The 13238-nt window shown below is 53.3% G+C and overlaps 1 protein-coding gene across 5 annotated transcripts in view; it reads left to right on the top strand.

Annotated features, from left to right (window-relative positions):
* The window catches only part of SCUBE3 (signal peptide, CUB domain and EGF like domain containing 3), a 36608-nt gene that overhangs the window by 17666 nt on the left and 5704 nt on the right, over nucleotides 1–13238 (top strand). Inside the window, exons 5-22 of one of the 5 annotated variants that reach the window (XM_031434874.2) lie at nucleotides 207–332; nucleotides 523–639; nucleotides 2821–2868; nucleotides 5238–5354; nucleotides 6913–7035; nucleotides 7543–7659; nucleotides 8149–8274; nucleotides 8569–8685; nucleotides 8824–8928; nucleotides 9194–9310; nucleotides 9646–9804; nucleotides 10000–10215; nucleotides 10575–10736; nucleotides 10943–11110; nucleotides 11629–11790; nucleotides 12212–12409; nucleotides 12872–13024; nucleotides 13148–13227. In XM_031434874.2, coding sequence (XP_031290734.1) covers nucleotides 207–332; nucleotides 523–639; nucleotides 2821–2868; nucleotides 5238–5354; nucleotides 6913–7035; nucleotides 7543–7659; nucleotides 8149–8274; nucleotides 8569–8685; nucleotides 8824–8928; nucleotides 9194–9310; nucleotides 9646–9804; nucleotides 10000–10215; nucleotides 10575–10736; nucleotides 10943–11110; nucleotides 11629–11790; nucleotides 12212–12409; nucleotides 12872–13024; nucleotides 13148–13227 — 2411 coding nt within the window. The remainder of the gene's footprint in view (nucleotides 1–206; nucleotides 333–522; nucleotides 640–2820; nucleotides 2869–5237; nucleotides 5355–6912; nucleotides 7036–7542; nucleotides 7660–8148; nucleotides 8275–8568; nucleotides 8686–8823; nucleotides 8929–9193; nucleotides 9311–9645; nucleotides 9805–9999; nucleotides 10216–10574; nucleotides 10737–10942; nucleotides 11111–11628; nucleotides 11791–12211; nucleotides 12410–12871; nucleotides 13025–13147; nucleotides 13228–13238) is intronic. The other 4 variants (XM_031434875.2, XM_031434878.2, XM_031434876.2 and 1 more) reach the window with 4 other exon arrangements.

Raw genomic sequence — 13238 nt, forward strand, 5'->3', positions numbered from 1 at the left:
GTCATCCAGCATAGCTGTGAGCTCTGCTCATTGGCACCCAGCTCTGTGGTCAGGACAAGGGGCCTGTGAGGGAGAGTCAGTCTCCTCTGTGTTGTAGCCTCAGTGTAATTCTCCTAGTTCCCTAGGCCCCAACTCTCCCTCCTAGTTTCTCTTCCTCTAGGTGTCCAGAAGTACAGAACATTCACCCTCTTCCTCTTCCCTTTTAGAAGGAATGAACTGCATGAACAAGAACCACGGCTGTGCTCACATTTGCCGGGAGACACCCAAAGGGGGTATTGCCTGCGAATGCCGCCCTGGCTTTGAGCTCACCAAGAACCAACGGGACTGTAAATGTGAGATAATTGGGATGGCAGTGGGGGAGAAGGGGAAACAAAGAGAAGGGGTGTGGGGCCTCAGCAGCAAGGGGTGGGAAGGAAAGGGAGCATGGGAGGGACAACTAGATAAGAGAGCAGTTTTGGTGTGATGGAGAACTGCAGTGCCAGGGAGAAGTAGGCTTACAGACCTCCTGCCCTTTCTGCACAGTGACGTGCAACTATGGTAATGGTGGCTGCCAGCACACGTGCGATGACACAGAGCAGGGCCCCCGGTGCGGCTGCCATGTCAAGTTTGTGCTCCATACGGACGGGAAGACGTGCATTGGTGGGTGAGGCCAGTGGAGAACTCGTTCACCTGTTAAGGGGGGTGGAGTGGGTAGAGGCCCTTGGGAACCAAGGGAAGGGGAAACACATGGGGCCCAGGTGCTGAGCGCAGAATTACTGGTGAGCAAGCTGAAGGACCAGACAATGCCAGGTCTGGTGAGGAACGACTCTGAGAGACTGAAGGGCTCACCTGACCCTCTACTCCCAGACCTGTTGGTTCCACTGCCCCACCCCTGGGAGCCTCACCATCCTCTTTATCCAGAATAGTGTGGCCAACTTGGGAATAATTAGCAGAGGTGCTTGTTGACCAAGGCCATGGTTGAGAATGGGGAGGAAAGCTGGGGCAGCACAGTGGATGAAGCCTGACCAGAGGCCCCAGCTGACTAGAGTGGTAAAATGGGAGCTGTCACAGCCTGCTGTCCCCACTCTGGGACCGAGGGTGGAACAGAGTGCTCTTTCCTGGAACAGCCAGCCTTGAACTGACAAATGGGGTTTCCTGACTCCAGGTATCTTTTTCCTCTTTCTACTTTCTCTCCTCCTGTAAATCCCCTTTCCAGTCCTTTCACCCTAGCCCCCCATTTCCTCCCCTCTCCTCCACATTCCAGTCGTGCTCTGCCTGTAGGCCTCTCACTTCCTCACCAACTCCAGCATCCCATCCCTCTCACCCCAGTTTGGAGCCATCTTAACACCTGGGCCCCTTATCCTGAATTCCTAGGCCTTACCTCACATATCTTTAGGTACCACATGAGTTCAATTCCTTAATCCCTAATTCCCTAAGTCTTAATAGGGTTGTGTTTTTTTTGTTGTTGTTTCTGTTTTCATTTTTTTTTTTTTTGTAAAGGCCAATTACTATGTGCTCACAGAGTGCTGACAAAGATGATGGGATAAGGTGTCCCCTTGGAGAAGTGAGAAATGAAAGGGAAAAGTTTGGGCAGGAGGATAGGTTGTGTCATGAACCAGGCAAAGGCAAGCTTGTTCTGTGGGCACGGGTGTTTATGGATGGCCATTCATCTCGTGGGCTACAGCATGCTGGGGATGGGAAGGTGTGAACACAGTCACTCTGTGTTTATCAGAGACAAGACACTCAGCTTAACAACCAGACTTTCTCCCATCTCACTCCAGAGACCCACTGTCTGCAAAGAGCACTGCCTTTCCCCCAGACACAAGAACAGGGGAGCAGATAGGGCTCTTAAAGGTCTCCCTCAGGTACCTGTTCCAGAGACTTGCACACACAGTTCTAAAGTTCCTTAATTAAAATCTCTCTTGCTACATGCTTCCCTCTGAACTAACTCTTCAAAGACCTTGGAACATTTTCAGGTCTTCGTGTTGCCTTCTCCAGGCTGGTTCGTTCCAACCCCTTTCATTTTTTAACTCGTAAGTCTAATTCTACTGCTTTCCAAACCTCTCACCAGCCCCTGGACACACTCATACATCCTTAGAGACTCCCAGAAGAAACTGCATGCAGTCCCCCCAAAAAAGCTGCATGTATCAGGACAGAGCTCAGGACCCACGGATGTGAGGCCAGGTCCCTCTCTGGTTTCTTTCTGTTTAGTTAGTCCTGGGCACGGCTGCTTTGGAAAATACTGTTAAGCTTGAGCTCTTCTCTAATGCAAGACCCATTCCACTTTCTGGGCCATGGCCAAGTGAGGCAGAAGAGAGCACATGAGGCTGCTCTAGGGTTCACAGCTATGTTCTTTCCAAATTCTTCTCCCTATTCTCCAGTAGAACTTATTTTACCTTGCCCTGTATCTCATTTTTCTCCCCAGCCCTGGCAGGAGGAAACTTCATTGTTCAGGGCCATCAGGACATTCAGATTTAATGGGGAGACTGAGAGGCAGTACAGTGTAGTAAAAAGGGTGGGCACCCCGTGGGATCTGGCAGCTTGTAAGACTTGAGGTTGCATCCCAGCTCTGCCTTTGGCATGCTGTGAAGTACTGGGCCCATGACTGCCCCTCTCTGAGACTCAGTTTCCCATTAGTCACTTAGTGGGAGCCTGGTTTCTTTGAGGATACCAGGCAGGACAAGGCTGGGGAGTGAAGCGTAGGAGTCTCAGGGCTCATCATTTGGGGCTAGTGGTTTGGGCCTGCAGGGTGGAGGAGGAGGGTGGGGAGGGGGTTGGGGCACAGAGGGCCATAGTAGCTCCTGCCCAGCATCTAAACAGCTTTTTTACAATGTCAAACAGGGGAAAGGCGGCTAGAGCAGCACATCCCCCCTCAGGCCGTTTCTAATGGTAAATATGTCTGCTCTCTCCGCTTGCTCTCACTGGCTTGCTAGGGGAAGGGCTAACCTGCTGGGGCTCCCACTAACCGCATGCCCATTGGGCCCAGCCTGACTGGGTTCCCCTGGCAGCCTGGGTACTGGGCCCACTGGGTGACAAGAAACCTGAGTCCCCAAGAGCTGGGCTTCATGTTGGTTTTGTCTGCCTTTGGTCCTGTCACTCTCTTCCTCTCCTTTCTCTCCTGCTCCATCATCCCACCTTCTTTCTCACTCGCCTTCTAACACCTTCACCCCTTCCCAACCATCTGCTCCTCTCCCTCTCCGCCTTCTCCACAGCTAAAGACCCAGCCAGCTCCATCTACCTATGTTGCCCACTGTGCCACCTGAGGTAGGGGTGGGATAGGGTTAGATGCCAGCCCCTCCTGGAGGCTTCTTTCTTGGGTTCTTTCCCACATTAACTCACAGTCCCAGCATCACTCACCATTCTCTCCCACCATAACGGTTTAAGAGCACGACATTTGAGTTCAGACAGACCTGAGTTTGAATCCTGGCTCTGCCACCTTCTAACTGTGCCACCTTAAGCAAGTGACCTTCCTCTCTGATCCTCAGTTTATGCTTCTATAAAAAAAAATAGGGAGAATAAGAGTCCTTCCTTAGTGTTGCTGTGATGATGGAGGTAGTGCATGTGGAGCATCTACGAATGCCTGGCACAGAGTAAGCACAGATTAAACTGTGATATTAACATGCAATCCAAAGAGTAAAAGTTTGAGGCAGCCAAAGAGGCCACCCTCAAAAGCACTGCCCTGTGGGGACGGGCAGCAATGCCTGGCTTCCTGGTCCAACCTGGGATGGTCATTGTGCCAGCTCTAATGCTCCCCATCCTGAGTCCCTGAGAATCTACTAGACTTGGTGCAGGATCTCTGTTCCCCTCTCTGCTCCAGGGCTTAGGGCACCTGTTCTTATGTTAAGAGCACTCTGGGTAGGTGGGTGGGGGTGGCTGGGCTTGCAGCCTGAACTCAAGGTTCCCTCCCAGGTTCTTCCCATGGTCTTGGGGAACCTTAGGAGAGACTGAGGTGGGACTAGCACAGAGGAGATCTCACTGTGGCTGCTCCCCGGCCTGGGCATTTGAAGGACCAGGGCACGACCAGGGACCCAGAGGCAGAGTTGGGCTTCTTCTATAGCCCTTGCTGGTCCCCTCAGTAATAAGGGTTGGGCCTGAGTTTCAGGAGTCAAAGATTCAAGGTGATAGTACCCTGCAGTACTTTTCTCCTTCAGGTCTCCTGATTCTCCTCTCTTCTGTAGCAGAGGCCTCATGATTTTGTCTTTCTAATGGGAGAGAGTTCTAGGCCCCCCAGTGATCGGCCTGCACCTCCCTCCCAGTCCCTGTGTCAGGACCTTGCACTATTTGAATTGATGTGTTTTTTCTCCTGGGCTGATCTGACTCTCCTGAGCTGCAGTTTAAACCTATTTTTTTCCTGCTCTGAATTCAGAAGATAGGGAGATGACCCATCCATGCTCCCCTAACTCTGACCTCTCAGCAAAGGGAAAGCGTACCAGTCAAGAGGGGGCAACAGAAGAGACTCAGCTCTGAGGTCCGCTAACTCTTTCACCTTCCTTCTTATACCCTTCCTTCTCCTTTGGATTCTTTTCCTTTTGCCCCCTCCCCTCCTCTAGACAATGCCTACCCATTAGGAAAATAAAACAACAGAACAGCCAGCTTCTCTCCATCCAGAACTTAAAGGAGGGCTCGGGAGGAGACACAGGTAGCAGGGAGTGGGCTGGGAAATTGTGACAATATGAACTATCTCCTCTGAGGATGAGTAGTCAGTCCTGGAACTGGGATCTTTCATAAGACAGCTGAGCAGGGATGAAGGGAAGATGAATTGATGGCCATCTCTCAGCTGTCTTAGGAATCACCAAGCTCACTCTTCCCAAGATGTCCCACCATGACCCCTGCACCCACCAAAGAGATAGTCGGTGGAAAGAGAAGAAAACTCCTATCTATCCCTTCTTGTTCCCTGGCAGCAAGAACCACCCTTACTTAGCTTCCATCACTCCCTGCACCCTCCCTCCTCCACCGCCTCCACCCCCTCAGCACATTCCTGCCTGACAGCTCTGGCTTGTACCTGCCTCACTGCTGTCCACCTTGTTTCAATCAAGTAGGGGGCAGGGAAGTGGACTGCTTGGCTGCACTTGTGAGGGAATGGAGGCTGGGAATGATGGGAGGAAGGGGGCTGGGAGCCTCTGCTTAATGCTTCTTCTAAAGCCCAGGGAGGCAGCTGAGGTCTTCCCTTGGGCCTCTGTGCTCTCCTCTACCCTCCAGTTTAGGATTCCTCCAAGCTGATAACCCAGTTACCATCCCCCCACCTCCCTCCTAAACAGAGACCTGTGCTGTCAACAACGGGGGCTGTGACAGTAAGTGCCACGATGCAGCGACGGGTGTCCACTGCAGCTGCCCTGTGGGCTTCATGCTGCAGCCAGACAGGAAGACCTGCAAAGGTAAGGGTTTTCAGAGGACAGGAGTGTGAGGGTAAGGGGCTGAGATTGGGACCAGAGATAGAGTACCTATTATGGGACCTCCTCAACCCCTTGGGAGCTATCTGATTATTAAGAACTGGGGATGTGACTAAGGTTTGTCTCTTGTCCACCTTTCCCATCTCAGTTCAAGGAGCACAAAAGTCCAGCCATTTCCTTAGTGACCCTGCCCCTATCATTCCTATCCCCCTATGTTCCTGGGTCTAGGAGGGTATTTGAGCCCTGTAGATGTACAAGGTCACAAGTGTGTTCCATAACCTTCTTAACCCCAGACTTTCTCAGTGAAAAGGCTATCCTGGTCAGAGGAAGATTAGGGTAGCAGTTGCAAGCAGTGATGCTGGAGCCTGGCTCCCTGGGTTCAGATTCTATCTCTGCTGCTTATTAGCTCTGTGATCCTGGGAGAGTTACTTAGTGTCTCTGTGCCTCAGCTTTACCACAGTAAAGGTGCTTGGCTCATAGGAACATTGTCAGAATTAACTGAGTTATATATAAAGTACTTAGAACAGTGCCTGGCAAATGGTAAACATTGTTAGCTATTATTATGGTATAATTTTCCCTCCCTTTAATTAGGTCTGGGGGGAAGGTTCATCAGGTCTGTGTCCCTGGTCATGAGAAGTAGGAACTGGAGGAAGGCCTGGGCTTGCTCTTTGTGTCTTCTGGCCCAACAGCCGGCAGAGAGGATGGGGGTTGTGGGGTGAGGGAGGGCCAGGGCAGGGCGGGGGTATGGGTCAGGCAGCCAGAGTTGAGAAGTTTGCTGCTAGGAAGGATTGCTGACAGGTATGCTAAGAGTGAAGTGGAAGACAGCCCTCTCTGCCCCCTCCCCCAAGTAGGGGTGAGTAGCCTGGGTCCTGTCTGCCACCAGCTTGGGGAACTTGACCTCAGGAAGGAAGCTGCTCACCCGTCCAGCCCCCCTTCCCTTCCTAGTGCTGAAAGCTGCCTCAGGCCTGAGTCTCTCCAGACCTCTCCCAGCCCAGCCCCTTGCCTGGCCCCTACCCCTCCCCCACCAGCTACCCAGCTTCACTGGCTCTCCTGGAGGTCCTCCCTGCCTGGCCTCTCTCCCAGTTCCTCCTCTCTGAAGGACTGCCCCTTTGAATCTCTACCTCTCTGCCACCCCGCCCATCCCCAGGGCTCTTATGACAGGCACGGGTAGGGAACAGTAAAGGGATAAACCCTGTCCACCACCCTCTTTGGGAAGGCAATCAGTGGCAGAATCAGGTACATAGACTAGCCCTGTAGGTCAAATGCCCACCTACTTCTAGGCAGTTCTCAGAAGGCCTGACTCTGGTTCCCATCTTTCCCCTTCTAAGAGGGCTCAGTCTCAGGAAAGGTGCTACTAATGGCCACAGGTACCCTGAATAGGGGAGAAATAGAGATGGCAGAGAGAAAGGAGTCAGAAGAGGAGGGCACAAAGCGCTCCTTGATTCTCCCTGTCTCTGTGAGGGAGGGAGGGATCTCGTCTCCTTATTTGTCCCCAACCTTCAGTATTACTTTTGATTCTTTCCACTTTGTCCTGCTTCCCTAGACATAGATGAGTGCCGCTTGAACAATGGGGGCTGTGACCACATTTGCCGCAACACAGTGGGCAGCTTCGAATGCAGCTGCAAGAAGGGCTATAAGCTTCTCATCAATGAGAGGAACTGCCAGGGTAAGCAGACTCAGGCCAAGGGCAAAGCTGTGGGAGAATTTCTTGAGGTAGGAGAGCTTCAAGGAGGCCAGAGAGCTGGAGCCTGAGAAACTCAATAGACACTGTGGAGAGTCTCCATAGGCAGTGTCATGCTGTGAATTAGCAAATATACTCCTTCCTCTTGGTGAAGCAGCTGTACACGAGAGCACTAGGCTTGGCAAAAAGTGAGAGATGGATTTCACCCCAATTCATATCCTGGGCAGTATCTGGCCAGCCTAACTACATGGTGGCCTTGATCCAGAGGCACCAGATCTCGTGGTTCCTGACTCCCAAGACTGCAAGTGGAGGGGCTTACAGGATGGGTAGGCATTGCTGAATCACTGATCTCCGGGCTGAGCCATGAGTAGGAACTCTTTAAATTTAAGGGAGAGAGCCAAGGCCCCTCACTTGGACCCATCACCTGAGCAAGGGGTCACAGGGTCAAGTGTCCCAAGACTGATTCAGTGGCTTGAAACCTTGCCCTTCCAGATATAGACGAGTGTTCCTTTGATCGAACCTGTGACCACGTATGTGTCAACACACCGGGAAGCTTCCAGTGCCTCTGCCATCATGGCTACCTACTGTATGGTGTCACCCACTGTGGGGGTAAGTCAGCAGATTTGAATCCTCAGCCCCCAGCCCCTCTCACCTCCTCATCCTTCAATTGAACAAGTCCCTGAGTTGGTTTGTGGCTATGGGCAATCCCCAGGTGCCTGTGCCAAGTCTGCACCCATCGTGATGAAACAGGAGAAATTAAGACAACTGAGAGACTAGGGTATCAGGGAACAGCATCCTCTTTTCAAAAGTTCTATCTTCCACCCTGTCACTGCCCCCTGACTCCCATCTTTAGCTCCCAAATTACAGGCCCACTGGTAGCTAGGATGGAAGATTTTAAAAAGCTTGTCAGCTTGGCCCTTTCTCAAGCATTCTTTTGACTGGGGACAGATAAGGGAAGGAGGTCGTAGGTTTGAGCTCTTCTCGGCCAGGAATCATCTTAGAGTGCCTGGAACTCTAACCAAAGGTCCTAGCTCACTGCCCACTCCCTGGCTCCTCTTCCTCCTCCACCTTTGTTTGTTTCCCTCCTCCTTCCCCTAGATGTGGATGAGTGCAGCATCAACCGGGGAGGTTGCCGCTTTGGCTGCATCAACACTCCTGGCAGCTATCAGTGTACCTGCCCAGCAGGCCAGGGCCGGCTGCACTGGAATGGCAAGGATTGCACAGGTGAGCAGCGCCCTCTGCTGGCCAAAGCTGGCACTGCAGGGTCAGAGTCCCAGGGTAGAGGGGTTGTTGGGGATCCTGGAAAGTGTAGAGTTCCATGCTAAAGGTGTGAGGTAGTGGGGGATGGAGAATGTAGCCATTTGAGATGTGAACTTTCTGGTAAATAATCCCTTTATCAGTCTCCATGTACAATTACAGTTCTGCATGTAGCTAATTCTCCTCTTTCAAATTACCCAAGTGATGAAGAGGGTGGGAGAGGAAGACCCTTTCCTCCTCAGGCTTATCTCCCATTCCTAGAGCCAGTAAAGTGTCAGAGTAGTCCTAGTGCCTCAAAAGCCATGCTCACCTGCAACCGGTCTGGGAAGAAGGACACCTGTGCCCTGAACTGCCCCTCCCGGGCCCGGTTTTTGCCAGGTACGTAGAAGAAGCTGCTGAAGGGCTGGCAGGGAGGAAGGCTGGCTGTTCAGGCAGCTCCTCTACTCCCCTTGGATTCCTCTAACCAGTGGGGGTTGGTGGGGCCAAGGCAGAACCGTGACAGCCCTCTTCTCTCAGAGTCTGAGAATGGCTTCACCGTGAGCTGTGGCATCCCCAGCCCCAGGGCTGCTCCAGCCCGAGCTGGCCACACCGGAAACAGCACAAACTCCAACCACTGCCATGGTGAGCACCAGCCCAGAGGCCTTGTTTCCACACTACTCTCTTGCCCCTCTTGGCCTTACTTGTTCCTGGATCCCCTTCTTTGTTCTGAATTCTCCAGCTTTGCTGCTTTGCTCCCTCTGCTCTTAACATCTGATGCCTTTGGCTTTTGTAATCCCTCTCCTCCAGCTAAGCCCTCAGTTTATTGCCCAGCTTCCCAACATCCTCTATAGCAGCTCCCACTCCCAAGGGGTCCCCAGGCTGTACTGAGCTTCTACCATCCCTCTAGAGGCTGCAGTGCTGACAGTTAAACAGCGGGCTTCCTTCAAGATCAAAGATGCCAAATGCCGTTTGCACCTGCGAAACAAAGGCAAAACGGAGGAGGCCAGCAGAATCCTGGGGCCAGGTCTGGACTGGGGACCCCACTCCAATGAACTATCTGGCCACCAAACTCTTCCCACCCCTCAGCTTCTCTGCTTAGCGAGATCTCCAAAAACCACTGGCACCCTGAATTCTGGACAGAGCAGGGGAAGAAGCAGTTGTAGGCATAGGGTCCAAGGAAGTCCTAGGATATTCCCCTAATTAACTAATTAGTATGCTAGACTAAAAGAGAACTGAGATAGTTGCAGTCAGAGATCTGGTGAGATCTGTCCAGGCTGGGATGGAAAAGTGAGAGCTGGGAGTGACAACTTTCCCTGTCTCCAGGGGCTGTCCCTGGGGTTTACAAGGCCTTTCCCCCAGGTGGTGCCCCCTGCTCTGACTGCCAGGTCACCTTCATTCACCTCAAGTGTGACTCCTCTCGGAAGGGCAAGGGCCGGCGGGCCCGGACCCCTCCAGGCAAGGAAGTCACTCGGCTCACCCTGGAAGTGGAGGCAGAAGTCCGAGCTGAAGAAACCACAGGTGGGACTGGGGGCACTCTTGTAAGGAGGGGGAAAGGGGAGGGCAGAGATGGGGAAAGGGGAGGGCAGAGATGGGGAAACAGCAGGTCTTGACAACAAAGGGAAGGGGCAGAGCCTGCCTAATGCCAAGCCAGGAGCCAGTTCCTCTTAACTTCTTTCTCTTCCTTCCCTGACTAACACCACCATCCACCACCAGCTGGCTGTGGGCTGCCCTGCCTCCGACAGCGGATGGAGCGGCGGCTGAAAGGATCCCTGAAGATGCTTAGAAAGTCCATCAACCAGGACCGCTTCCTGCTGCGCCTGGCAGGCCTTGATTATGAGCTGGCCCACAAGCAGGGCCCAGTAGCTGGGGAGCGAGCTGAACTGCTGGAGGCCTGTAGGCTGGGGCAGCACCGCTCAGGGGCCAAGTGTGGTAAGGCAGCTTGCTGGGGAACAGGGAAGCAGGGGAGTAGGGAAGGCCCAGCTTGGGTCTGGTTCAGAGCAGGACACTTTACGGCCTCAGTTGCATCTCTCAAATCGTGAGGCAGCCAAGATCCTCTTGCCCATCATCCTCCCCTCCTTTGTCCCATGCTGAAATTTAGAGGGGCATCATGTGGGGCCACCAACCCTCCTGTACATGGTTTTGGCCCCTGACCCTCCCGAGCAGGATTCTGTCTGTTCCCAGAAAAAGAGATTCTCTGTGAATCTGGGGGAGAGGGAAGGGGAATCCCAGACCTGGGTGGTGGGAGATAGGTGGGGGGTGGGTGGCTAGCACGGCCGACTCTCCCTCAGTCAGCTGCCCGCAGGGAACGTATTACCACGGCCAGACGGAGCAGTGTGTGCCATGCCCAGCGGGCACCTTCCAGGAGAGAGAAGGGCAGCTCTCCTGCGACCTTTGCCCTGGGAGTGATGCCCACGGGCCTCTTGGAGCCACCAACATCACCACGTGTGCAGGTGCCAGGGGGACAAACAATACAGAGTGGGGTAGGGTGGGCACTGGGACGCCCATGGGCATGGGATTTCCCAAGGGCAGGCCCAGGCTCCAGGCCACTCTCCTAGTCAACATCCTGTTTGTGTGTGCCTCTGTCCCCTGAGACTGGGTGACCCATGGGGATGACCAGGACCATCCCCATCAGAGTTGGGTCCTTGGTTCATTGCAGGTCAGTGCTCACCTGGCCAACACTCTGTAGATGGGTTCAAGCCCTGCCAGCCATGTCCACGTGGCACCTACCAACCTGAAGCAGGACGGACCCTGTGCTTTCCGTGTGGTGGGGGCCTCACCACCAAGCACGAAGGGGCCATCTCCTTTCAAGACTGTGATACCAAAGGTAAGTGGGCTACTCACTCCACTGGGGACTCCCAATCCCAACTACTTCCAAACAAACTCTCCAGGTCCCCAGAGCAGTCCCAAGTATGTTGCCCCACCATCTTCCCCAAACCAGGAAAGGCTCAGCTGTGTGACCAACCACACCATCCTGCTCATAGGACCCATCCTGACCCTCCAACAGTCCCAAGCCTGGGAACTGGAGAATAAGTAACAGTCTCACATACCCCTCTGCTTTGGAGAACTGGTGTCACATTCCCCTCAATACTACAAATGAGTTTCTGTACAGGTTTGGCACTATGCTCAGTGCCTGAAAGAAAAGGATTGGCACTGTAGCCAACTACTCTGTCAAGTTTGTTTTACCTGGGCTTAAATTCTGGCATGACTAGGAAAGGTTAGGACTCTAGAAGGAACTTTGGTGTCTTCATTCATTCTCCGTGATGAATGTGTCCTGCCCATCCCATGTCCCAGAAGTCCCACTTCCCTGCCATCTTAACCCCTACCTTTCCCCGCTGCCTGCAGTCCAGTGCTCCCCTGGGCACTACTACAACACCAGCATCCATCGCTGTATCCGCTGTGCCATGGGATCCTATCAGCCCGACTTCCGTCAGAATTTCTGCACCCGCTGCCCAGGAAACACAAGCACTGACTTTGATGGCTCCACCACTGTGGCCCAGTGCAAGAGTATGTAGCAGGCCAGGCTGTGGGAAAAGGGGTGGAGAGGCCTGGGAGCAATGGGTGTGGGAAGAAGCAGGAGGTGGGCTGGGTAGTAAACCAAAACGGAGCAGGGCTGGAGAGTGGATGGGCAGGAAAGTCCCACCCCCCACCTCTCCCAACCCATTCATGACCAGATGCTGGGCTGGGCCCTGTAGTGCTCTCTCCCTGGAGACAGGTAATGGGGAGGCACAGACAGGTAAAGTGAGATAACAAGGTGCTAAGAGGGCAGGAAAGAAGCTGGACCCAGAATCTGGAAAACAGATGATGAACTAGGAAGGAGGCTGCCTACGTGTCTGAATTCCACTTCAGAACTCTTTGATTTCCCCAACCTATTTCCCCACTGACTTCCTTTCTCTTTTTTGTTCTGTCCACTGGGGCTTGGCTGCAGATCGCCAGTGTGGTGGGGAGCTGGGTGAGTTCACTGGCTATATCGAGTCCCCCAACTACCCAGGCAACTACCCAGCCGGCGTGGAGTGCATCTGGAACATCAACCCCCCACCCAAGCGCAAGATTCTTATCGTGGTACCCGAGATCTTCCTGCCATCTGAGGACGAGTGTGGGGATGTCCTCGTCATGAGAAAGAACTGTGGGTGGCTGCAGAGCTGGACCAGGGAAGGGCAGTCCAAATCTGGTTGGGAGGGAGGGAGGGAGAGAGAGAGAGAAACTTGGTACTAGAAGAACCAAGGCAGTGATGAGAGAGGCTTTGTGAGGAGAGAAGCTAACAAAGGAAAACAGCAATGAATGTGATGTGTTCGGTGGGGAGCAGAGTTATGAAAGCCAGCGCTGGGAGTAGAATTCCAATAGTGTTACATGTGACACTTCCCTATGCTAACATTTTTTGCTGTTCCATTCATTTAAATGTCAAATTTCTTACATTGTGTGAGTGCCTGGATGTCAAAGAAGAGCTGTGGAACAAGCCTAAGGCAGTGAGAGAGGATATGTGTGTGTTGAGGGGTCGGGGAGGGCTTCTGTCAGCCCAATTCCTCACTCTCGGATGACTTAGGGAGCTTGCCCTGCTGCTCTCTTGACCTGCTATTTGCCTTCACAGCCTCCCCATCCTCCATTACCACCTATGAGACTTGCCAGACCTATGAGCGCCCCATCGCCTTCACAGCCCGCTCCAGGAAGCTCTGGATCAACTTCAAGACAAGTGAGGCCAACAGTGCCCGTGGCTTCCAGATCCCCTATGTTACCTATGATGGTGAGCAAGGGCAGGAGAGCCAGGGAGGTGGGTGAGAAAGGGGATGCTCATGGGTCTTGGGAAGGAGCAAGGGAGCAGGAGGAGTTCCTACCCCTAAGCCCCTCCCCTTGGTTGACTCTGCAGAGGACTATGAGCAGCTGGTAGAAGACATTGTGCGAGATGGCCGGCTCTATGCATCTGAAAACCACCAGGAGATTTTAAAGGCAAGTGAATA

The sequence above is a fragment of the Camelus dromedarius genome, chromosome 19 (genome assembly GCF_036321535.1).
Source record: "Camelus dromedarius isolate mCamDro1 chromosome 19, mCamDro1.pat, whole genome shotgun sequence".
Classification (NCBI taxonomy): domain Eukaryota; kingdom Metazoa; phylum Chordata; class Mammalia; order Artiodactyla; family Camelidae; genus Camelus; species Camelus dromedarius.